This window comes from Panicum virgatum, chromosome 6K, assembly GCF_016808335.1.
Source record: "Panicum virgatum strain AP13 chromosome 6K, P.virgatum_v5, whole genome shotgun sequence".
Classification (NCBI taxonomy): Eukaryota; Viridiplantae; Streptophyta; class Magnoliopsida; order Poales; family Poaceae; genus Panicum; species Panicum virgatum.
Genome location: NC_053141.1, coordinates 43,484,252 through 43,510,588, shown reverse-complemented (window position 1 = coordinate 43,510,588; position 26,337 = coordinate 43,484,252). Strand labels below are relative to the sequence as shown.

Here is a 26,337-nt window from a genome sequence, read left to right as displayed (position 1 = left end):
GTGAGGCCCGTGAGTCAGTGATAGGAGAGAAGACCTTCAATGCAATGTACATATTCATATACACCTGCAGCTGGGCCCAGATTGTCTCCATATGTATTCCGTGTCATTTTTGTGAGAAGCGAAAAATTGTAATGATATGTTTCGAAATAGACGAATAGTAATGACGTTTCTTCAAACTTTGAAAATTGTAATGGTAGGTATCCAAAAAACCATTGAAATTTACATAGTTTGCACAAAAGGATTACTTCCACTGACTTTATAGAAAAAAATGATAACATTAGATCTGGTAAATTCAAAGTATTGTAAATGTTAATATATTTTGTATAAAGTTAGTTAGTGCTAAAGAAATTTGACTTCAGATAATTAATAAAGCTACAAGGACTTTGGAATGCAGGAAAGGACACAGTGTGACCCTGTTCGTTGTACACGGATGGATCCCTACACTACACCCTGCGGCCGACTGACCTGCCGGTGACCGTGACGTCACCGCATTTCAATCGGGCTTATGGTTGGCGCTGGGCCACAGTCCACCCAACAAGAACGCACCAGGCCGCGTGGGCCAAAAGCCCTTTAAGCCTTAACAGGCCGGCGCGGAAAGGGGGCTCAGAAAATTGGGCCTCCGGTTATTCTTTTGGCCCAGATAGCGCCTGCCCATGAAGTCTCGCCAGTCGCCGCATCGAATCGCTGCCGCAGCCTCTCGATCCAACGGTTGAGAGGAGCCTGACCCTGGACGGTGAATCAAATACCGTCCTGGTGGGTGGTCGGGTCGCTGCTCACTCCGTGGCTCCCCGCCTCGCCGGCGCGCCCCAGTTGGCCTCCGCCGCCGCGGCCGGTGTCCCAGATGCCCCCCGTCGAAGAGGTGGAGAAGTTACGCGCATGCACAGGCGAGTGCTTGCTGGTCCCCGTCAAAGCAGGTCTTCTCGATCGCCGTCGCGGCGTCGTCAGACGCTGCCACGCCATGGACTCGTGGTGAACTGGTGACCGCGTTCATGGCCCCCCGTGTCCGGCGGCACCAGCCCGGTGCCTCACTGCACCGCGGAATCACCTGACACTGTTTAGGACGACGGTCTCCTCTCGGTGCCGGTGCGGGGCGCCTCGTCGGCGGCGGCGTGCGGCGGGAGGCCGGTGGGGATTGCGTGTCGCCGCGGACGGCGGGCTCGGCGTGGCCATGCTCGCGGCTCATGCAGCCACGCTGCTGACCGATCGACGTGCAGTCGTGCTGGCTGGCTCCGTGCTCTAGTACGGGGGCACGGGGCATGAACCGGAGCAGCGCTCTGCTCGGCACCGGCGGCGGCGAGCCTGTGTCGCTCGTCTGCAAGGGTGCCAAGGACCAGTCTGCCGGAATGCCGGATCACCTGGAACTGTAAACCATCAAATGTGCGCAGGAGAATGAATTTGCAGCTGTGTAAAAGCCAATCAGAAGTATCAAAAGACCACTAGACCGGGGCTGAAATGCGGACCGCCCATTTTTGCTGGATTGCAGAACATCTGATGCAGAACCTCCACGTTTGCATATATAGTTCTGAGGAAAGCTTTTTTTTTCTTCTTCTGGGGAATATAATCATCTCCAGAGTTTGCATTTTTGTTGCATAGCCTCCTCCATTTTTGTTGGAATGCAGAGCCTCCAAGTTTGCATATATAATTCTGATGCAGAGCCTCCAAGTCTGCATCTGATGCTGAACTAATTAAGTTCTAACAGATGCTAGAAATCGCCAGCGGCATATGCAGTTCAGCAATTGGCCACACCATGACATGCAGGCCAAGTAAACTGCAAGCTCTCTCAGTTCTCTTTTCATTTCCAGCATTTACCGGCACAGGCACACCAGATGTATCCGTGAAATCGTTGTGTATCAGGCACATAATATTGCTCAGACACTACATGCAAAGAAAACTCTGAAGAAATTAAACATCCCTAGCGTAACTCCAGGCCGCCGAGCTTGAGCGATTCCTCTTAGCATCCGTCTCCGTCGAGGAGGAGCAGATGTTCACATGCCCTTGCATTAGCACTATATAGGGCAAGTAACTATATAGGGCAAGTAATTTACAGAGCATTAATCTGAACTTCTGAAGCATCATTTCCTCCTAGCAGAAACAAAAGGGGAAAGAAAAGATGCCTAATCATGCCTACAACCGCTTTGTAACCAGTTTCTTCAAAATAGTGTTAACTTGCTATGTCAGCGAGCCTACTTCGTCGCTCAGTTACCCTTTCTTCCTAGTCATCTGCAGAAAACAACCTCCTAGCGACACAGTCTTTTCCTCTTCTTCAGAGTGTCATCTTCAGAGCACCAATTGGTCAAGTTCTCCATCACTGCTTCGTCATTTGTGAACTCTACTGAGTCTTCTTTTGCAAAATTCTCTTCTTTCAGGTGCTTGGAATCTGAACCCAACTTAGTGCAATCACGAGCAGAACATGATTGTGTGTTCCTGTATTCACCTCCATGGTAACTGCTTCTGTGAGGCATTACTTCCTCTCCTGGGTTGACCACTCATTGCATTATCTATGAACATGCAGAATATGGCAAAACATTAATAGTGACCGATGAAATATCAATGCAGGAAGCTGAATTATATGGATGGAGGTAGCGTGGAAGTACTAAAGATGGAAGATCAAGCTTAGTGACCCAAACCTGCCAATCTTCAGTATCAAACCGGAACACAAATTGGCTATTGGAAACTTTCCTGGAGGTTATCAATCCAGCTGCAGGAGCATTCCTTGGAGCTATATTAAGAATGTAATCCACGAATTGATCAACATTAGACAACATTCACATTGGTGTATGGGATGGATCACCAGAAAAAAAAGCTTACCGACAAAATGATCCCCACCATCAACCACATTTATCTCAGCTCTCCCATCCTTCACCAGAAATGAGAGCACAAATATGTTCTCAACGGTTTGCGCAAAGGACTGCCGGTTCAGAATGAGATGTTCCAGCTTTACACTTTTGTGATGACATAGGAGGTCGAACATGACAGCTATGTTCTTGTCGGTGTCATTCCTTTCATCCTGGTCTAGCGCCAATGCATGAGGCTGGAAAAGAAGTACGATGTCATATCTTGACATAGACAAAACAATTAAAGAGAATGATTCAGTGATCAACAAAAGTACTTGAAACAATGAAAAAGATATAAAATCAGTCATGTGGTCAACAGAAAGATGGTGTAATGACACCATTCAATGATTATTGAGGAGCCTGCGTAATTTCAGAAATATGTGAACACTTCAGTGATAATTGATTAATAATTCATCTTTTAGGTAGTGATTGAACTATTAATGCACACAAAAATTAAAATGCTCTAGTTCTATGTATACCGTGAAGGGTACTATCGCAAGGGTGCAGCTGAATTCTCCCTAATAATTGCTAACAAATTCTTTCAAGTTACCAGAAATTTGATCTCCCTTAACCTGGTAAGAAATTATAACTCACCTCTGCAGGTCTACTGTCTAAGCGGACAGATTCTCTTCTAAACGCATGCCTCCGTTCCTTGATTTCACGACCCATTGGACCATGCCTATCATCAAACAGGAGGCGCACAAACAGTTCAGATTTCTAAAACTGCAGCTTGTGAACAAACCAATCACCTCAACAAATATTTGCGTAAAGGAAATAAGATTTTACATTGTTTGGCACCCGGTTGCTGTCATGAACAATGTCGATGCTGCACCACCAAGACTCGACCAGGAGAATGGCTCATTAGAATCATCAAGCGGTGTGGCTGTACCACCGAATTTCCTGAGCAGGGCTGTAACAAATTCAGATGGGGTCGGCCCATCTCTGTTTTCCGCCTTGGTAGATGAGACTAGAACATCAGCAAGATCCAGCAGAGCCTCAGCATCTGAGAGCTGCTCCAGTGGTCTTTGCACTGGGAAATAATCAGGAAGCAGATTAGACCATTGAGATATGCTTGTTTGACAATTTATTGTGAAGCATTATAGGATATGTTATTTGATTATGCACATCATAATTTCGCCTTTCAATTTCGTTAGAAATGTCGAGTTAAAAGTAGAATACAGATGATATTTTTTTTTGCAGTACTGCTGAGAAAAAAAAAGGAGCATTCTCAGTGCATAATCTTCGGCAACCGATTACTACAAAGTGAGGTGTTCAGATACAAAGCACTCAACCAATCATAGCACCAAAGTCCCAAAGCGCTTAAAGAAACAGCAAGGAAAACGGAAGGGAAGAGAGTAAGCAGCGGGAAAGCAAGCACCTTTCTCATGAAGCTTTTCAATCCTATGCATGGCGGCGTCGAACTTGTCGAGAGCAGGATCATCCTTGAGCTCTGCAATCAACACGCGCGCGCATTAAAAAAATGCACACCAGAGGACCCGCGAGACGCCGGCCGGCCGCCGTCAGTTGCAGCGCGGCAACGATCACCAGAGCCACGGCGAGGACATCGGGGAGGGAAGGCGCATGCACGTACCGCGTATCATCTCCCTGGCCGCGCCGTAGGCCGACCGGAGCGCGCCCCTCTCCTCGCAGCTCTGGCCCCAGGCGGCGGCGAACTCCTCCTGCCACGGCAGCGGACGAGGCCGTTGAAGGTGTGGATCAAGTTCTGCGACGACGACCGGCCGCTTATGCGGGCTGAGGTGCCGATCGGCGTGCTCGGGCTGGCGTTCCAGCCCGGCCTCGCGGCGGTCGGCGACCCGCGGGAGCTCCGCTTCAACCTCATCGCCGCCTTCGCGTGGGGCCCCGCGCTCCGCCTCTGGTACCGCCCCGACGACCCGGGCCTCCCCTTCTTCGCGCTCACCGTCCGCGCGGGGCGCGGCCCGCTCGGCTCCCCGGCGCGCGCGCCCTTCGCGCTGGCCGCCGAGTTCTTCAACCTCCTCTCCTCCGACCCGTCCACGCCGGCCTTCTTCCTCCGGGTCAAGCCCCGCCTCCGCGATTTCTCGCTCTCCAACTCCAACACGCTCCGCTCCCCCGCCGACGGCGCTGCCCCGCTCGCCCGCGCCGCCGCCGGTCCCGAATGCACTGCTCCCCGTGCTGTTCCACATCTGTTCCCTCGCGCAGGCCTCGCCGCGGTGCGGTGCCGTGCGGAGCGGAGGCGAGGTGGCGCGCGGCGGGTGACGCGCCGGAAACTGGGACGCCGTGGGTGGGTGGCGCGGCGGGTGGTGCACGGCGGGTGGGGCGGCAGCGAGGTGGCGTGCGGCGGGTGGGGCGCCGGCGAGGAGGGGCGCCGGGAAGATCTCGCACCGCCGCCGCCAGGAAGAGCTCGGGCCGCCGCCGCCGCGAAGAGCTCGGGCGGCCGCCGGAAAGATCTCGGGCCCCTGCCGCCGGGAGGAGCTCAGGCTGCCGCCTGCCAAGAAGAGCTCGGGCAGCACCGGCGGGATGGCCTAGCACGAGCGAGCAGAGGAAGACTGGGAGTCTGGGACACAGATTTAAGTGCATGCGTTTGCTTCTTAAAGGCACGCTGTGCCTTTGATTCTGTACCCAGCCATTTATTTCTACATTAACGTCTCATATTTTTCCTAAGATAAATCTAAACTCCTTAGCATTTTTAGCCAGTGTGGCCTAGCAAATCCACAGTTTCAAATTATGATCCCATTTGTTAATATTTGAACAGCGTGATAGCTTGCTAGGATGGAGATTTAGCATAAAAAAGAGCCAATACTATGCAGGTGCAGCTCGTAGCTTGGCTCGGCGCGTTAAAAGCATGAGCTGACTTGTTAAGCTCATGAGCTCGGCCCGTTTAATTTCCAAAAATTTTCACCCAAAAATTTTCACCTCCCCTTTGAACACATATATGAAGCACTAAATGTAATTAAATAATAAAACTAATTACACAGTTTGGTTGTACACGACAAGACGAATCTTTTGAGCCTAATTAGTGCATGATTAGCCATAAGTGCTACAGTAACCCACATGTGCTAATGATGCGGTCAAAGGCCTCAAAAAATTCGTCTCGCGGTTTCCAAGTGAGTTCTGAAATTAGTTTTTTAATTAGTGTTCGAAAAACCCTCCCGGCATCTGGTCAAATCCTCGATTTGACATCCAAAAATTTTTGCTTCCGGAACTAAACGGCCCCTTTATCTTGATCAATATAGGCTGCAAAAAAACAATCACGATATCGATCCACTCCAAGGAACAATTAAAAAAAAACAACCCTTGTTGTTTCGTTTCAGCAATAAAAGCTTGTCGTGGTGCTGCAAACCACAGCCGGGTGGCGGAAGGCACCCGTCCTAGCCCAGAGGGTGTGTACTCGGGGGTTAGCTAGTCCTAGTTAGATCTCACTCAAGAACACGATGAACACAGCAAGATTTAGAGTTGTTCGGGCCGCCGGAGCGTAATACCTTACGTCCACTGTGTGTTGTATTGCCCTCCCACGAGAGTGAGAGAGTTCACGAGAGCTTGTGTGTCTGGGGAGACCCCCGTGCACAGCGAGCGCCTCCCTTTTATATCTCAAGGGGGGCGCGTACACAGCCGTTGGGTCCCCGACAGGTGGGTCCAACGATGTAGTATAAAATGGCGTACTGTCCATACATTATGGCGTTGCAGGCAAAGGAGATCTCTCTCCTGGATTCCTTTGCCTGCTCCTGGAGCCCTTCATTCATCATGTCCTGGCGCTGTCTTGTCGGGACGATGCCAGAGGTAGTTAGTGGCGTCGCCTGCCACGTAGCTTAAGCGGACTGTGTAGCTTGCGGCGTAGGCGGCATGATGGAAAAGTGCCGTGCCGTCGTATCCATTTAATGCTGCAGACGGGCTCTGCGTGGGTGCGGCACAGGCGGCTGCACTGTGCACCTTGGTAATACGCGGTGCACAGCGAGGCCTGACAAAGGCTGTCTCACGTACCGCGGCGGCAGAGCACACCTTGTCCATCTGCATTAAATGTAGTGGGCGCGCGAGTCTTCCAGCGGAAGGCTCGCGCTCGAGCCCGTGCCTCCGGGCCACGTGGCGGCTCCGGACCACTTACGCAGTGCGGGAGGTCCGGATGGACGCGGGAGGTCCCGGACCCCTACGGGGGGTCCGAGGTCTTGGTTGTCGACATGAAGCTTCCCTTTCTTAGAGATACGTGGCGTCTCCGGACCCATCCCCAGGCGGGGAACGGGTCCGGGGCCGTTGGCCTGGTGAGGGAAGGGTCTGACCCGTGGGGCCTGACTACTCCGTCCTTTCCACGCAGTTACGGATAACTACGCGGGTCCTGCCTTGCTGCAGTAAGAGTGGGTGTCCCTGCTACAGGGTACCGACAAAGCTAGCTGTCCAAATTGATTTGATCCCTGCAACTCTGAATCATAAGTAACACAAATCTGCTCTTTTTTCCCAAAATTCAGAACAAAATATCCAAAGAATCGGCACTGCATCAAGGCTATCGATCAACGCCAACGGAGAGAGGGATTGGAGCAGCACCAAGATGATTAAAATGACGTGATGATTAAAATGAAGTGATTAGTTACGACTACTACTAGTTAAATTAAGGTGAGGTCCACAGTAAATATGGTATGCTAGTCACTAGCATACCATAATGTTATTCGGTGCATGTCATGACGAAGCATATATTAGAAATTAACACGATGCCCATAGTGTTTGGTAGAGATACTAGTAAATAGACAATCACCTTTCAGAGATTCGAACCGGTTGAGCAATGAAACCTCGTCATGAAGAGAGGAAACGTTCACCAAAACAAACCGGTTGCTGCTCGGCGTCTCGTGATCAAATCAAATACTTGTACCTACTACGCAGTACCGTTCTTTATCTGTTTGCAGGATCTTCTGTCAGGCCGTGTTTGGCTTACATGATCCAAAATTTTTCACAAAAAGACAAATATGTGCATAAAGTATTAAACGAAGTTTATTTGCGAAACATTTTCATGGATGATTGTAATTTTTCGAGATGAATTTAATAAACCAAGTTTCATCATAATTGACTACAGTGATGCTACAATAACCGGGTCTAATAATTCCTATTCGTATAGTCAAAAGTCTCATTAGCTACAGTAAATGCTACAGTACCATAGTTTTGGAGATGATTCGATAATTAGACTTTATTTAGTACATCTAATTAGTTGTCAAAACTGCTAAAAATTTTCATAATTTTTTTCCCTCCTAACCAAACATGGCCGAGAGCGAAGGAGAAGCCGATTTGTACACTGCACCAGTCCAACCGTTCGGGAATCTTTTTAAAATCAACCTCTGCAGACGAGTCGAACCGGGGGCAGTAGAAAAATCAGCAGCACACAGTAACTCATACGTGGGCTGCGTTTAGTTAACTGTCCCATCAAATTTATATAAAAAGACGAACGTCCGCATGAGTACTAAATGAAGTCTATTTGTAAAATTTTTTCTGGGACGGATGTAACTTTTTGAGATGAATCTAATGACAGTAATTAATTGATGATTTGCTACAGTGATGCTACAGTAACCATCCTCTAATCGCGCGGTCAAAGACCTTATTAGATTCGTCTCGCGATTTACACGGGGTTGTGGAAGTGGTTTTGTAATTAGACTTGGTTTACTACTCTAAAATTTTGGTCAAAGCGTGCTACAGTAAATCCACGAAAAAAACCAAACACGGCCGTGGATGCCCCTGGTTCAGCTTGGAGAGGAGAGAATGCTGCTCCTTTTTATTTCTTTAATCACCATGCGGGCTCCACAATTCGATTTGTACACAGCAGGGGACGAACCAAACTTTTGTTCGATCTTCGTAAATCGACACTGGTTGATGGATGATGCATTGCTTCTGAAAGAGGCCACCGTCTGATGGATGATGCATTGATTCGTGTCTGATAAACCACAGCTTCTCTGCCTGTGTGGGAGCTGCAGCTCTACTTCCCACCATGAAAGACGAAGTGACCAACACATGGCGGTGGGTGACCTCGCCAGAAGTAGCCAATGCCGAGGCGGATGGCACGCTAGTAATTACACGTGAAGAGCAGCTGCAAAAGAAAGAAAGGACACGCCCCGCGCCCAGCCCACCTCTGCCTTCCACTCCCAATCCAAATCGATCCCCACCTCGCAGTCGCCGCAGGGTGTCCATCTCGCCGGCGGCGCCGCCGCCCGGAACCCACCTCCCGGTACCACGAGCTCTGACCGGGCGACCGAGCAGCCGGCGAGCCCGATGAAGGCCTCGATCAAGTTCCGCGACGACGACCGGCCGCTGATGCGGGCCAAGGTTCCCGTCGGCGTGCTCGGGCTGCCGTTCCAGTCGGGCCTCGCGGCGGGCGGCGACCCGCGCGAGCTCCGCTTCGACCTCTCCACCGCCTTCGCGTCCGGCCCGGCGCTCCGCCTCTCGTACCGCCCCAACGACCCGGGCCTCCCCTTCGCGCTCGCCGTCCGCGCGGGGCTCGGCCCGCTCGGCTCCCCGGCGCGGGCGCCCTTCGTGCTCGCCGCCGAGTTCAACCTCCTCTCCTCCGACCCCTCCACGCCGGCCTTCTTCCTCCGGCTAAAGCCCCGCCTCGGCGACTTCTCGCTCTCCCACACGCTCCGCTCCGCCGCCGACGGCGCCGCCCCGGCGCCCCGTAAGGTCGGGGAGGCGCCCCCCGACGCCGACGGCCTCGGCCACGGCCGCGAGCAGGAGTTCGGCTACAGGCCGCCGTTCTCGTTCACCGGGAGCGGGCTCGCAGCGGCGGGGACCAAGAGCGGGGTCGGCGCGCTGCTGTCCGGGATGCGGCTGACGACGCGTAGCGTGCTCCCGCTGTGGGGCAGGGCGAGCCTGCGGTTCAACTGGGGCCTGCGCGTGCCGCCGAAGCTCCTCGCGGACGGCGGCGGCGGCCGCAGCAGCAAGGGCGCGCGCGCGCCCGTCAGCAAGATGCCGCTGCTGGTCATGAGCAAGCTCTCCATCGAGCAGTCCCCGCGCGCCGACGCGGGCAGAAGGAACCCCTCCCCGCTGTGCGTGGACGCGCCGGACGGCCCGGGAGACGGCGAGGCGGCGGCGTTCTCGCTGGTGAGGCGGCAGCTGGAGTCGCTGAACGTGGACAACATGCTGCTGCGCCGCGCCGTGGAGGACCTCCGCGCCGAGATCCGGAGCGGCAGCAGGAGGAGCACGCCCGCGGCTGTCGCCGGCGCCAGAGGCGAGGGCAGGGTGGCGGCGACCGCGCCGCCGCCGCCGCCGCCGCCGCCTTACCACGCGTTCCCCGCGAAGCCGGACCGCCCCCGGGGTGCCGCGAGGGAACCCGCGCCCGAGAAGGCGGCCGCGCCGGACGACGTGGGCGAGGAGCTCAAGAAGGCATTGGAGGCGCGCCTGCGGTGAGCTTAGCCCCGGCGGCCATCGCGCAGCCACGCCGGCAGGCGGCAGCTCACCGCCGCGGGCAAGCTGCAGCCCTGCTCCTAGTTTCGCGCCTACAGCTTTACTAGCTCTAGCAATCCGCTACTATTAGCGATTTGAGGCTGCTCATTTGTCCGTGCTGCTTGATTTTAGCCATGGTTTTTGAGCAAATAATGTATTGAAGGATGGTGGCAACTTGTGGGTGGATTGTTCTGGTTATTTCTGTGCTGGATCATGTAAGCAACTAGTTCAGCATCACAATCTGAATGCGAGAACAATGCTTATGCCTTCTTTCGCCCTTGTAAAAACAAATAAAAAAATAAAATAAAAAAGGCACTCTTGGAGATGCAGACTGAATGGCAACCTAATTGCAATCCTAACTCACAGGGCTGCTGGATTTAGCTAGCCCCACCTGTAAGTGACGCACTGAATTGATCCCTATCTAAGAGTGGCACCCGAATTCGCTGCAAGCCACGACGACGACGACGGCTGTCGAAGTCCTCTAGGTCGTCCTCTGAGAACGATAAGTGGACTCTCGCGACGACTCGTCCTCACATTTCTCTCGATCGAGGACTCTTCTGAGAGCAGTGTAACACCTAGGGTGTTAATTACCAATCATTAAGGCTAGTGGCAGTCATTAGTGCCACAAACCATTAGGGAAAAACTCTTCCAACAATCCTTGAGTCAGTTCAGCTCGGACCGGTCTGATCGGTCAGGACAACCGGTCTAACCGGTTGAACTTGTAGTGACAGGTGTGCTCCACAATTATTTAAATAGAAAATATTACTCTCTCTCTTCCTCACTCTCACTTTCTCCGGTCACCTCTCTCCCTCACTTCACTCACGAGCTCACTCTCTCCCTCATGAGCCCTCCCTCTCCATGATGCCCTAAACGTGATTCCAAGACCAAGGAAGCTTCAAATCGGGTGAGGAACCTTCCTCCCCACGAGCTCCTCCCAAGGGTACCTTGGATTTCAATTTCTTCGTGCAAGAAAAGCTCATCATAGGTATTCAAACTTGTGCCGTCCCGATCTATCTTTCTAGGAGATTCTAAGCGATTTTCTTTGATCGACCATCTCTATATGCATCCCTCCACTAGGATTTAAAAGGGTTTCGATTTTGATTGGTTAGTTTTCCCGTAATAAGAATCTCTGTTTTTGGCTGAAAACGTGCTTGTGGGAACTTCCTACCCCATGTCGGAACTTCCGACAAATTAATTCCAATCGGCCGAGGACCCTTTATCGGAACTTACCCGAAACTTCTGTCGGTGGTCGGAACTTCCGTCACCTTGTCGGAACTTCCGATCAACATTGTGCAACAGTACTTGTAAAATACACAAAAAAATTGCAAAAAAATCAGAAAAATACAAAACTAATTTTGTTAGCTTCGTATCTTCATACTCTATATGATTAAACCATGAAATGTGTTATTTGACAACTTTTTATATGCATTTTTATTTATGTTTGATAAAATACTTTTCTAACTTGTTAAATGTATAATTGGAGTTAGGAGCATGCTAAAAACATAAAACCAGTTGGATTAGATTTGATTTGATGTGTAGTACTTAGGAAAGTTAAGTCAATTTGTTAGCAATTGTTTTCGGATATCGGGTGTTCAAAGATTGAAAAACCATATTTGCATTCACTCATATCATATGCATACGTGTAGCAGCCGCGACAGAGGAGGTGGTGTACGAGGTGGTTGCGGGGCCACAGGAGCCACAGGGGCAAGCCCCGCAGCAGGAGGTTCGTGAGGAATCGGCCTAAGGCCTAGTTGACCCTAGCGCTGAGCAGCAATCTCAAGACAAGCCCCGGTGCACATCCTACTATTTTAATTTATGACTCAATATATGTATCTATTACTTGCGCATTACGTTCAGGAGTTATTTGGAACCCTAGTTGCATGATCCCTAGGTACTCTGGAGTTATACTAGTATGTATAGGACGATAGTAATGATATGCTTAATAGTTCTCGGTAGAAGTCGAGTAATTTCCAGTTACTCGCGAGATATAGGATGTTTTATAATTTCTGGATATGAGTTACGGAATCCAAGAATGGAAGGAAATGGAATGTGAGACCGGACGGGGAAGGTGTAGCTTCGTCTGTGTCGGTTAAGGACCGTCCGTTATCTGGGCCTGCTGATCATGTTTGAAATGTACTAACCGCATACTGGGAGTAGGAGGTAGTCGAAACCGGTGAGCCTAGTACGCCTCGCTTCGAAAGTACAGGAACCCGCACCCAACTCCTAGGGTAGTCGAGTGGCCGCGGAGAAAGGGGTTGCATATGTTTACTTTTGGCGGTCTCACGTAGGGCTCGGCTGACTATATGTCGTTGGCCTGGTTCCTGTAGTTCGAGGCGGGGAGGGGAAGTGTTGGTGCGTGTGGTCCGACGGGGCTTACGCGTGCCGTGTTGGTTAGATCCACCTTGCAAGGTTAAATCGGATCGATTTGCCGTCAGTCACTCTCGGATATGAGCACCTTGATCGCAGCACCGCATCGTAGTAATGCTTTATGGAATTTAAGTGATGGTTGAAATTAATTATCTTGAATTAATATTCAATAGTTGCTATGGTTGCTTAGGAGATGCAAATACTAGTTGATGATTTAAGCATATAGAAAATGGAGCTAAAAGTTGAAAATAAGGAATTACTTTAGTCGCTTTTTCTGCAAAATAAACCACCAGCAAAATGTCTTGCATGTCTAGGTATATGGGCTAAGTATACCCACTGGTCGGGTAAGTCTTGCTGAGTATTAGTTGTTCAGGGTTTGTTGCCACCAATTTTTGTTTCAGGACACCTAGACGTTGACTTCTGTCCCTGCTGCGTCAAGTTCATCCACCGAGACGCAGAGGAATGTGAGGTCATGGGACCAGATGTGAGAACCGCCCAATTTGATACTATTTTAAATGAACCACCGGTCATTATCATCCAGATGAGAGTTAACACGTGCTTGCCGGAGAGCGTGCCACGTGTTATCCCACATCTAGAGACACGAATAACCGACACGTTATCCATCCAAAAATAATATCAAATCCGGTAGTCCCGGTATGTGCTCCAACATACGCCCAGAATCAGCATATGCACATACCGTTTACAATCGAATACATCGCCAATAATCCACAAAGAGCAGTTTTACAATACCAGAGTTCGAAACTTAATATTACAAGTTCGATAAAGGTAGGTTTCAAGCTTCACTTAAAAGCCTTGGGCTCACGAAAGTTATATTTAACAGAAACGTAAAATTTATTGAATTTACATGCCCTCCCGAAGCTCAGCTACGATAAAACATACTTAAGATGATGATGCATTGCTCAAGGACATCACCACAGCCGCAACAGCCTACTCCTCACCCGCATTAGGTTCAGCGGGGTAGAAGTGGCCGAACACCACTTCTGGCTCACCTGCAACTAGGTTTAGAAAGCACCCTGAGTACAAAGGTACTCCGCAAGACTTACGCGATTAAATATGCAGGGATCATGCATTGGCTCAAGTAAAAGCTTTAGGGTTAAGTAATTATTGCATAAGCATGAGCTTCCTAGAATATCTCCTAGCAAAATTAATTAGGGTTGCCCGAAGCCCCCAAAATTTTAGTTGATTAAAAGGATAACATAATAATCAATAGATCATTGACAAGACATGATTCCAAAACCAACAATACCGAAACTCTCTAAGAGGAATTCGGCGAACCAAGAGCTTGCTCATATCTGAGAGCGCGGCAATTCGAATTGATTATAACCTTGCAAGGGTGTACTACTTTACCCACACGACACGAGGACCATGCGACTCACCCAACCGATCACACCGGGCAAGGGGGTACTCACGTCAACCGTTCCCAACAAGGCTCGATCATTGAACCTCACACCTAGCTTACGAGTAGAGACTTAGTTCCACCAGTGATATTTCTAAACTTTCCTACACATAGGTCCACCTGGGGACACACTATGCCTCTCTGCATAGCCCGTAGCCACGTAGCTAGTACTGCACATCAATGATCAAGTCAAAGAAGGTAATTGGCTTATCCGTTCCATTATGTTGGATATGTGGTAGCACGGAAAGGTGCTCAAGGCCGATGGCATCCACTCGGTCCTTAATAGATCCAAGCGGACTATGCCCATGTGACTTCATTCTCTAGGCCCTAACATTCCGCTCGAACCTCGGTACTCCCACTTCTTTACCACCCAAACCGAACCAGTGCGATCAAGGATTATTGGTAAGTGTGAACTTCCAAACCATTCTTGTCTAGCGAGCAAAAGAAGTATTCTAAGCAGGGCTAAGCATCTAGTCAAGTTAAGTAATTAACTAACTAACTAGTGCCAAGAATAAGGATAACAAATCAAGGAAGGTTTATGCATAAAGATAGGTATAACAATGCAATACATACATACTAAACATATATAGCCCACAATACCCAAGTGGAATAGCTAAACTAAAACAGATTAGATAGGTGCAAGGAATATGCTTAGCTGCTTGCCTTGGTTAACTTCGGGTTCGACCACGAACGGGATTCCGGGTTCAGGCTCAACGGACTCGGCGGGCTCCACGAGTTCGTTCTCCGACGGTTCGGTCACTAAAATGCATGAATGCGATGCAAGAATTAAGAAATTAACTTAACGACAATCATAAATCATGGAAATAATTGAGCATGCAGAGAACAATACAAGGAACTCATGAAAATTGGTTTTGCAGCAAAAAAACATTTTCCTATAATTAATCATAAACATATAAGTTTTCAGCCACTCTAAATAAGGTAAAACAGAAAAGGAATGCAAACTTAACTAAACAAATCCAAGAAAAATATCATAGAAACTAGGCATGAAAACAAAGCTAACAAAATTGGTTTTTACTATTTTCTCATTTTCCAGCAAAAAGTTCTATATTAAACCACATTTTGGACAGCAAGCACAAAATCGAAATAAAACCCTAACAAGCAGCAAGGAAACACATGAGTAAGTTGCACCACTAGAAATAATATTTCACGAGGAACCTAACAAAATTTGATTTTGCATTTTTCGAGCAGTATACAAATAAATAAGCATTAAACACACTTTTGCAAGATAAAACTATAGATAAATCCATAGCAAGGTAACATGCAAAACAATATTTTTTCTAAGTAGATCTCAGCTAGAGGAATCCAACACAATAAGTTTCATAATTTTTGGAGCTATACACGAATTACTATGGGTTTTACAAGATTGCAGAAATACTAAACCTAATAAAACCCTAGCTAAATCGCTAGGTGCACCCACAGCCAGCCAGCCCTGAGGCTGACAGGCGGGGCCCACAGGCCAGCGGCCCACCAGCCCGAGTCAAGGCCAACCAGTGGCCTTGACCCGCGGCGGGGCGCGGCCAGGGCGCGCCGTGGGCGCGTGGGGCGCGCGGACACCGCTCGCGCGGCGCGACACGTGCGACGCGGCGGCGCCAGCGGACGGCGGCGTGAGGCGGCGTGGAGAGGCGGGGCCGGAGTGGGGAAGGGAAGGCGCGCACGGGGTGGAGGGAACGGCGGCGATTCTCACCGGCGGGTTGGACGGTGGGGAACGATGCGACGAGCAGAGGCGGCGGCGGGCGGAGGCGCTCGCCGGCGGCCCTGCAGGGAGGGAGAGGGGCCGAGTTAGGGGCGAAAGCGGTCATGGGGAGGGAGGTGAAGCTCCCAGTGCAAGGAATCGAGGCAACGCTCACCGGAGACAGCGAATCGGCGACGGGGAGGGAGCTCGGGGCGGCGGTAATCGAGGAAGGGAGCAGGCTAGGGTTTGAGGGGGAGCGAGACCGGGGCTGGGTCTTGAGGCGATGAGAAGAGGGAGGGGTTGGCACGGAACACGAGAATGGCCGGCACGTGGCGCGTCTCGCGAGGTTGAACGCCGGCGACGGGCGACGCATGCGCGCGGCGCCGAGCAGAACAGAGAGAAGGGAGGGAAGGGGAGGCTGATGGGTGGGCCCGGCGTGGGATTTTTATTTTATTTTCTTTTCTTTTTTTCCAGGGCTGTGACAACTCTCCCCCCCTAAGAAAATCTCGTCCCAAGATTTATGTAGACAAGAGGAGAGGATAAAACTCGGACTAGGTTGAGGCCATATTCACCTAGACAAGATAAACATCTAAGAGATGATGCACAAAGGCAGGGATAATGTGGTGTGAGACATTCCTAGGGTTTTCTTGATGGTGACTGTGTACACATATATAACATCTAGAACTATGAACTTCATCAAGAAAGTGGGGTGATAGAGAGAAAACTTACCCGTCAGAAAAGAATTCAGGGTATTCCTGACGTAACCCATCCTCACGCTCCCACGTGGCTTCATCTTCGAAATGATTGCTCCATTGAACCTTTATAAACTTCACCATGTTACGCTTCACCTTTCTTTCATCTCGATCAAGAATGGCAATTGGGTGTTCTTCGTAGGTAAGACCCGGTTGAAGATCAAGTGACTCTAGGTCAATGGCGTCAGTTGGAACACGATGGCACTGCTTCAATTGAGAGATATGGAAGACATTGTGCACTGCGGAGAGTGATTGAGGAAGTTTCAATTGGTAAGCCACGGCTCCAACTTTCTTGATGATCCGAAAAGGTCCGACATAGCGTGACGCTAATTTTCCTCTGACTTGAAAACGGCGAGTGCCCTTAAATGGAGAAACCTTAAGATAGACATAATCGCCAACTTTAAGATAAAGTTCTCGGTGACGACGATCAGCATAAGTCTTTTGATGAGATTGAGCAATGTGAAGATTCTCACGAATAATGCTGACTTGATCCTCAGCATCTTTTACCAAATCCGGACCAAAGAAAGGCCTTTCTCCAGATTCGGACCAATTGATCGGAGTTCTGCACCGTCTTCCATAGAGAGCTTCAAAAGGTGACATTTTGATACTTGCTTGATAACTATTGTTATAGGAGAACTCTGCAAATGGTAAGCAAGTAACCCATTACTTCTCATATATATGAGCACAGGCTCGCAGCATGTCTTCTAAGACTTGATTGACTCTCTCGGCTTGACCGTCGGTTTGAGGATGATAAGCAGTGCTATAGGTGAGATCAGTTCCCATGGCTTCATGAAGACTTCTCCAAAAGTGAGCAACAAACTGAGGAGCACGATCAGAGACAATTTTCTTAGGAACACCATGAAGACAGACAATGCGAGTGAGATATAACTCCTCATATTGCTTGACATGATACGTAGTCTTTACTGGAAGGAAATGGGCCGATTTTGTCAAACGATCCACGATTACCCATATGGAATCATATCCTTGAGAAGACTTGGGTAATCCAGTGATGAAATCCATTCCAATTTCTTCCCACTTCCATGATGGAATAGGTAAGGGCTGAAGAGTACCAGCTGGTTTGAGATGCTCAGCTTTAACCCTTTGGCAAACATCGCACTCGGTGACATATCGAGCGATTTCTCGCTTCATGCGGGTCCACCAAAACCTTTGCTTGAGATCTTGATACATTTTGGTACTGCCCGGATGAATGGAGAATTGAGAACTGTGGGCTTCATCAAGGATAATTCGCCTGAGGTTATGATCCTTAGGCACCACAATTCACTTTCCAAAGAATAGAACTCCTTCATTATCCGTAGAGAAACATCGAGCTTTGCCCTCATTCATTAACTCCCGAATTCGAGCCATACCCTTATTCTTCTTTTGGACTTCCTTAATTTGATCATAAAAATCAGATTTGACTGTAAGGGTAGCAAGATAGCCTTCTTTGACCATAGAAATTCTGAGTTTCTGAAGATCATCACAGAGAGTATGCACAGGATGAGCTATGGTCAAGTAGTTGCATTGAGCCTTTCGGCTTAGTGCATCGGCGATGACATTTGCCTTACCGGGATGATAGTGCACTTCAATATCATAATCCTTGATCAGTTCAAGCCACCGACGTTGCCTCATGTTGAGATCAGATTGAGTGAAAATGTATTTGAGACTCTTATGATCAGTATAGATATTGCAATGATTGCCAAGCAGATAATGACGCCATATCTTTAGAGCATGGACAACAGCCGCAAGCTCTAAATCATGGGTAGGATAATTTTCTTCATGTCGCTTGAGTTGACGAGAAGCATAGGCCACCACTCGGCCTTCTTGCATAAGAACACAGCCAAGACCGATGCGAGAAGCATCGCAATACACATCGAAACTTTTGGAAATATCTGGCTGAGAAAGAACTGGAGCAGTAGTGAGGCGATCCTTAAGGGTTTGAAAGGCTACTTCACAGGCTGGGGACCACTCAAACTTGACCCCATTTTTCAGTAACTCGGTCATAGGCTTCGAAATTTTAGAGAAGTTCTCTATGAACCGGCGATAATATCCCGCAAGTCCAAGAAAACTCCGAATCTCATGGACATTCTGAGGTTGCTTCCAATCAAGAACATCTTGCACCTTGCTAGGATCCACAACAATACCATCCTTGGAGAGGACATGACCAAGAAAAGAGACCTTTTCAAGCCAAAACTTACATTTGCTGAACTTGGCATAAAGACGATGTTCTCTAAGCTTTTGGAGGACGATATGAATATGACGAGCATGATCTTCTTGAGTCTTGGAATAAATGAGAATATCATCAATGAAGATGATCACAAAGACATCAAGTTCCTCCATGAAGATGCTATTCATCAAATACATGAAATAAGCCGGCGCATTGGTGAGGCCGAAGGACATAACAGTGAATTCATAGAGACCATATCTAGTAGAGAAAGCCGTTTTTGGAATATCTTCTTTCCGGATCTTGATTTGATGATAACCTAACCTTAAATCAATCTTGGAGAAATATCGAGCTCCCGAGAGTTGATCAAATAAGATATCAATCTGAGGAAGATGATATTTGTTCTTGACAGTGACTTCGTTTAATGGACGGTAATCAACACATATTCGTAAACTATCATCTTTCTTCTTCACAAAAAGAGCCGGGCATCCCCAAGGAGAGGAGCTCGGACGAATGAAACCCTTATCCAACAGAATCTTGAGTTGTTTCTTCAATTCCTTCAACTCATTGGGAGGCATTCGGTAAGGCTGTCTAGAGATAGGAGCAGTCCCGGGCATGAGCTCTATAATGAATTCCACCTCACAATCAGGAGGCATACCCGGTAATTCTTCTGGAAAGACATCCGGATACTCACAAACCACGGGAATATCTTCCAACGCTGTGGCTTTGGTACTCATCGAGGCATATAAACAAGATTCCCCCTTGGCAAGAGACAGTAAAACTCTACTCCCAGAAGGGTGTAAAAGATCAATGGTACGGGGCCCACATTTGATAACTCCGTCATGCTTACCCAACCAATTCATCCCAAGAATCACATCTAACTCCAGCTTGTCTAAAATGAGAAAATTGGCTCGAAAAGTAACTCCCTCAATGAGAATTGGAACCTCACTAGCAAAGTGTCTGGCAATGATTTCCCCACCTGGTGATTCTATATGGTATGACACTTGTAGGTTTTGCATCTCAAGCTTACTATGCAGCATAAATTTCTTACTGATGAAAGAAAAAGTTACTCCAGAATCAAAAAGAACCATAACAGGATGGGAATTAATTAGGAGCGTACCCATGAGGACTTCGGCATTCTCCGGAATTTCTTCGGCGGTAGTGTAGTTGAGGCGGCCACGTTTAGGAGCTTGTTGTGGCTTAATTTCTTGGCGCTGTGCTAGAGGTAGAGGATTATTAGGCCTGGGTGCATTGAAGGCACCGCCACGCCTCGGAGAGGGGCATTCCCTGGAGAAATGGCCTATACCACCACAATTGTAGCATGGACTCTTTGCGGCAACATTTGGATTGCTCCAATAGGCATTGATCGGCCTAGGAGCTTGTCCTTGAGGAGGTTGAGGGTGACGCACAATCCACATAGGACGGGGAGGTTGAGTACCCGGTGCCCGAGGTGGAAAAGGAGAAGGCCCCAGACGTGGACGTGAGGAGCTACTGCCTGCCGAGGTAGAAGCGGGGCGCTTGTTCTTGGCTTCCAGATTCTTCATCTTGTGCTCAGCTCTGATAGCGATATTCACCAAGTCGTTGAAATCTTCAAACTTGGTAGTAGAGAGCTTGTCTTGCAACTCTGCAGAGAGCCCATCGTACATGTGTTCTTGCTTCTTGGCATCGGTGGCCACTTCTTCAGGTGCATATTGGGAGAGAGTGTTGAAGGCGTTGACATAGGCCATCACATCCCGACTTCCTTGAGTGAGATTCAGAAATTCCTTCTTCTTGATGTCCATGATACCCTTGGGAATATGGAAGGAGCGAAAAGCTGTACGGAACTCCTCCCAGGTGAAGCGGTGGTTGGCAGGGTGAGATGCCTTGAAGTTCCGCCACCAAGCCCCAGGGGCATCATGCAGTTGATGAGCAGCAAATAAAACCTTCTCATATGGCTCACACTCAATAAGACCAAGTTTTTCTTCAATGACATTGAGCCAGAAATCCGCATCCAGAGGATCCTTGGAGCCACGAAAGATGGGCGGGTTGGTGCGGAAGAAATCCCCAAACCTGTTCACTTGAGGCTCAGCCCTTGGACCATTATTGCCGGCATTGCCCATCTGATTGACTAGGTGAGCCATGAGTTCAGTTTGTCGGGCCAGGACATCCGCGAGGGTTGGGTGAACGGTAGGATTAGGAAGGGGATCCTCGTTGTTGCGATTGTTATTGCCACCCGAACCATTGGCACCATCCCTCTCGGTTCCCGAACGCAACACCATCCTGTTAATAAACAAAATGGTTAGCGGTCAGGAATGAAAGATGGAGAATGCTCAAAGGAAGGGTGGAAAGACAATGTGTAGATAAAAATCTAACACACGATCAACACCGGAGTAGCAACTCTAAGAGATAGAGTAGATTTGGTCCACTAAGATTAGCAAGAACGAGTTCAACGAAATCTAGATCACGACACACTAGATTGGTTAGATGCAGATTTGAAAACCAAAAGAAAGTATGCATGCATGCAAGGTATGAATGCAACATGACGTCTCCTCACATCGTGAGCACGCCTTAACGTTCTAGCACTCACTTACGACCCAAAACAACCGCATTGTCCAGCAGCGCTAGAACCCTCCTAATAGCGCTCAGGACAATTGGTGATTCCCACCTTCTCAACCACGATAAAAGGCTCAAAAGGTTTCCAGCAGGTGAAAGGGTGTTCCTACGCTCCCGCTACTCATGCAGACAAGAGGGGTTAAGCACATTTTAATTAAACAAATGAAGCAATAAGGAGGAATTAGCTCTAAGACCAAGGAAGAAAGGTAGCATTTCACCTTAGATTCAAATTTTTAACAAATGTAAATCTTAGTGCAAGTGATCAAATTTTATTTTACCCAAACCCTACTAAGCAAATTTTAGGTTCACTTTATGGAAACCTCAGCTCTGATACCCGTTGTGAGAACCGCCCAATTTGATACTATTTTAAACGAACCACCGGTCATTATCATCCAGATGAGAGTTAACACGTGCTTGCCGGAGAGCGTGCCACGTGTTATCCCACATCTAGAGACACGAATAACCGACACGTTATTCATCCAAAAATAATATCAAATCCGGTAGTCCCGGTATGTGCTCCAACATACGCCCAGAATCAGCATATGCACATACCGTTTACAATCGAATACATCGCCAATAATCCACAAAGAGCAGTTTTACAATACCAGAGTTCGAAACTTAATATTACAAGTTCGATATAGGTAGGTTTCAAGCTTCACTTAAAAGCCTTGGGCTCACGAAAGTTATATTTAATAGAAACGTAAAATTTATTGAATTTACATGCCCTCCCGAAGTTCAGCTACGATAAAACATACTTAAGATGATGATGCCTTGCTGAAGGACATCACCACAGCCGCAACGGCCTACTCCTCCCCCGCATTAGGATTAGCGGGGTAGAAGTGGCCGAACACCACTTCTGGCTCACCTGCAACTAGGTTTAGAAAGCACCCTGAGTACAAAGGTACTCCGCAAGACTTACGCGATTAAATATGCAAGGATCATGCATTGGCTCAAGTAAAAGCTTTAGGGTTAAGTAATTATTGCATAAGCATGAGCTTCCTAGAATATCTCCTAGCAAAATTAATTAGGGTTGCCCGAAGCCCCCAAAATTTTAGTTGATTAAAAGGATAACATAATAATCAATAGATCATTGACAAGACATGATTCCAAAACCAACAATACCGAAACTCTCTAAGAGGAATTCGGCGAACCAAGAGCTTGCTCATATCTGAGAGCGCGGCAATTCGAATTGATTATAACTTTGCAAGGGTGTACTACTTTACCCACACGACGCGAGGACCATGCGACTCACCCGACCAATCACGCCGGGCAAGGGGGTACTCACGTCAACCGTTCCCAACAAGACTCGATCATTGAACCTCACACCTATCTTACGAGTAGAGACTTAGTTCCACCAGGGACATTTCTAAACTTTCCTACACATAGGTCCACCTGGGGACACACTAAGCCTCTCTGCATAGCCCGTAGCCACATAGCTAGTACTGCACATCAATGATCAAGTCAAAAAAGGTAATTGGCTTATCCGTTCCATTATATTGGATATGTGGTAGCACGGAAAGGTGCTCAAGGCCGATGGCATCCACTCGGTCCTTAATAGATCCAAGCGGACTATGCCCATGTGACTTCATTCTCTAGGCCCTAACATTCCGCTCGAACCTCGGTACTCCCACTTCTTTACCACCCAAACCGGACCAGTGCGATCAAGGATTATCGGTAAGTGTGAACTTCCAAACCATTCTTGTCTAGTGAGCAAAAGAAGTATTCTAAGCAGGGCTAAGCATCTAGTCAAGTTAAATAATTAACTAACTAACTAGTGCCAAGAATAAGGATAACAAATTAAGGAAGGTTTATGCATAAAGATAGGTACAACAATGCAATACATACATACTAAACATATATAGCCACAATACCCAAGTGGAATAGCTAAACTAAAACAGATTAGATAGGTGCAAGGAATATGTTTAGCTGCTTGCCTTGGTTAACTTCGGATTCGACCACGAACGGGATTCCGGGTTCAGGCTCAACGGACTCAGCGGGCTCCACGAGTTCGTTCTCCGACGGTTCGGTCACTAAAATGCATGAATGTGATGCAAGAATTAAGAAATTAACTTAACGACAAGAATAAATCATGGAAATAATTGAGCATGCATAGAACAATACAAGGAACTCATGAAAATTGGTTTTGTAGCAGAAAAACATTTTCCTATAATTAATCATAAACATATAAGTTTTCAGCCACTCTAAACAAGGTAAAATAGAAAAGGAATGCAAACTTAACTAAACAAATCCAAGAAAAATATCATAGAAACTAGGCATGAAAACAAAGCTAAAAAGACTGGTTTTACTATTTTCTCATTTTCCAGCAAAAAGTTCTATATTAAAAGACATTTTGGACAGCAAGCACGAAATCGAAATAAACCCCTAACAAGCAGCAAGGAAACATGAGTAAGTTGCACCACTGGAAAGAATATTTCACGAGGAACCTAACAAAATTTGGTTTGGCATTTTTCGAGCAGTATACAAATAACTAAGCATTAAACTCTCTTTTGAAAGATAAAACTATAGATAAATCCATATTAAGGTAACATGGAAAACAATATTTTTCCTAAGTAGATCTCAGCTAGAGGAATCTAACACAATAAGTTTCATAATTTTTGGAGCTATACACGAATTTCTATGGATTTTACAAGATTGCAGAAATACTAAACCTAATAAAAATCTATCTAAATCGCTAGGTGCACCCACAGCCAGCCAGCCCTGAGGCTGACAGGCGGGGCCCATGGGCCAGCGGCCCACCAGCCCTAGTCAAGGCCAACCAGTGGCCTTGACCCGCGGCGGGGCGCGGCCAGGGCGCGCCGTGGGCGCGTGGTGCGCGCGGACACCGCGCGCGCGGCGCGACGCGCGCGACGCGGCGTGAGGCGGCGCGGAGAGGCGGGACCGGAGTGGGGAAGGGAAGGCGCGCACGGGGTGGAGGGAACGGCGGCGATTCTCACCGGCGGGTTGGACGGCGGGGAACGGCGGCGGAGGAGCGGCGCGACGAGCAGAGGCGGCGGCGGGTAGAGGCGCTCGTCGGCGGCCCTGCAGGGAGGGAGAGGGGGCCGAGTTAGGGGCGAAATCGGTCACGTGGAGGGAGGTGAAGCTCCCCGCGCAAGGAATTGAGGCGGCGCTCACCGGAGACGGCGAATCGGCGACGGGGAGGGAGCTCGGGGCGGCAGTAATGGAGGAGGGGAGCGGGCTAGGGTTTGAGGGGGAGCGAGACTGGGGCTGGGTCTTGAGGCGATGAGAAGAGGGAGGGGTTGGCACGGAACACGAGGATGGCCGTCATGTGGCGCGTCTCGCGAGGATGAACGCCGGCGACGGGCAACACGTGCGCGCGGCGCCGAGCAGAACAGAGAGAAGGGAGGGAAGGGGAGGCTGACGGGTGGGCCCGGCGTGGGATTTTTATTTTATTTTCTTTTCTTTTTTTTCCAGGGCTGTGACACCAGATAGTTAGATTAGGAGGCTGCGGGGTTGTGCATGTGTGGGCTGCATGTGCAACCTGTCTGTTTTGTTAGACCGGTCTGACCGGTCCGTGGACCGGTCTGACCGGTAGTTCAAGTGGTTTTCATTGTAGGCCGGTCTGGCCGGTTGGGTGAACCGGTCTGGCCGGTGGTATAGAGGCAGAACACTAGTATAGTTCTAGGTTTTTTTCCCGTTTGAAATTTGGCTACTTTATTATAAAGTTTGTAAATTATTTAAGTTATATAAATTATGTAAGTCTTATGTGTATTTGAACTTGGTTTGTTAAACTTCATATCTCTATCGTGTGTTACTCTCGTATTTTTAAGTAATTGTCGTGCTTCTACCATCTGTGTCTGTCTTCGCGTGGGACTATCGGTGTTGTTTCGATCGGGCTATGGGTTGAGAAAGGACTGCCAAATTAAACTGTTAAGCACATACGCCTGATGTATTCAAATGACAGTCATTATGCTTAATTTAGAGTTTTAATTTGACGGTTCTGTCACGAGGTGCTCAAGTTCCTCTCGATCTTGCGACGACTAGTCGGAGGCGACGAGCAAGCCGCCGGCTTCCATATGCTGTTCCTCGAGAAATCACTGGCCAAGAATCAATCCTGAAGCCTCCCATACATGCGGTCACCGGTTAGGTTCAGAGCGGAGAACTCGCCGAGATGCTTGGGTTCAAGACTACCTCTACACTACTCATACGAAAATCATGAGTGCAGAAGAGGAGGATGCATCACATGCACGAGGCATTAGCACCTCTTTTTCTAAGTTGGTTTCCCACCTCTCTAGTGTCTTCTCCCTGGATCTTTGCTATTTTCTTCTGCTTCTTTTTGCCTTCGTTCAGCTTGTATATAAAGAACCTGATGAGAGGCCTGAGGTGCATGCATAGGCAGTACAGTGCGTCAATGTGCGAGCGTGCTGCCACAATCATAGCTCCATAATGCTTGGTGGTTGACCCCTCAAATTAAAAAAAATAATGCTTGGTGGTTAGCTCTTTACCTTGTTCCTGGTGAATCGGATGTTCCAGTTAATGTGTTTACTATGTATACCTTTGTTCCTGCAAGCCTCAGAAATGCCCAAAACCAGGCAAAACTAACAAGTAAGTGGTAACCAAACATAGGTGCTAATCAGGTGCACCAGGAGAGATGATTAAGCCTCTCTTTTATATAAAATTTGGACTGAAGAAGAAATTGTCCTGTGTAGGCTTAATTTTGCAAGCAAGTTCAGTTTATATAGAAAAAAAAATTCGATACTCCTATTTTGGAAGCTATTGTCACCCAAGCTATACGACTTGAGATCTTTCTGCACAAATGATCAGTGATATCAGGGAAGGAAGGATGTACACATGATCCACATAATCAAGGAAGAACAAGCAAGGAATACGTCTGGCAGCAACATCCAGTCATATCACCAAACGTAATGAATCATCTCTAGTTGATCGCTATTTCGTATCAGAGTTCACAATGGCTATGGCATGCATTTGCTGCACCAAATTAAACAGATCAATTTCAATGAAAACTACACGTTCAAGGATACACATTCAGTCTGATAAAGTGACAGATTGAACACCTGACTCAATGGCAAAGAGCTCAGGGAATCGAAACGCATTCAGATGACCACTCACATCATGGCCAAGTGCTCGAATTCAGAAGTATGGAACACGATGGCAGC

At 48.3% G+C, this 26,337-nt stretch overlaps 2 protein-coding genes across 2 annotated transcripts; one reads left to right on the top strand and one right to left on the bottom strand.

Annotated features, from left to right (window-relative positions):
• Positions 1-2,051: 2,051 nt before the first annotated feature.
• On the bottom strand, positions 2,052-5,351 carry LOC120712810 (non-structural maintenance of chromosomes element 4 homolog B-like). The gene is made up of 7 exons (XM_039998701.1): positions 4,426-5,351; positions 4,213-4,284; positions 3,621-3,864; positions 3,429-3,513; positions 2,809-3,031; positions 2,628-2,719; positions 2,052-2,498 (listed from the first exon to the last, which is right to left on the bottom strand). The coding sequence occupies exons 1-7, from the start codon at positions 4,994-4,996 to the stop codon at positions 2,487-2,489; spliced, it is 1,299 nt and encodes a 432-aa protein (XP_039854635.1). The 5' UTR covers positions 4,997-5,351; the 3' UTR covers positions 2,052-2,486.
• A 3,470-nt stretch (positions 5,352-8,821) lies between these two features.
• LOC120712809 lies at positions 8,822-10,490 on the top strand. The gene has a single exon (XM_039998700.1). It carries the CDS (start codon positions 9,054-9,056, stop codon positions 10,182-10,184), a length of 1,131 nt encoding a protein of 376 aa, XP_039854634.1. The 5' UTR covers positions 8,822-9,053; the 3' UTR covers positions 10,185-10,490.
• The last annotated feature ends 15,847 nt before the right edge of the window (positions 10,491-26,337 follow it).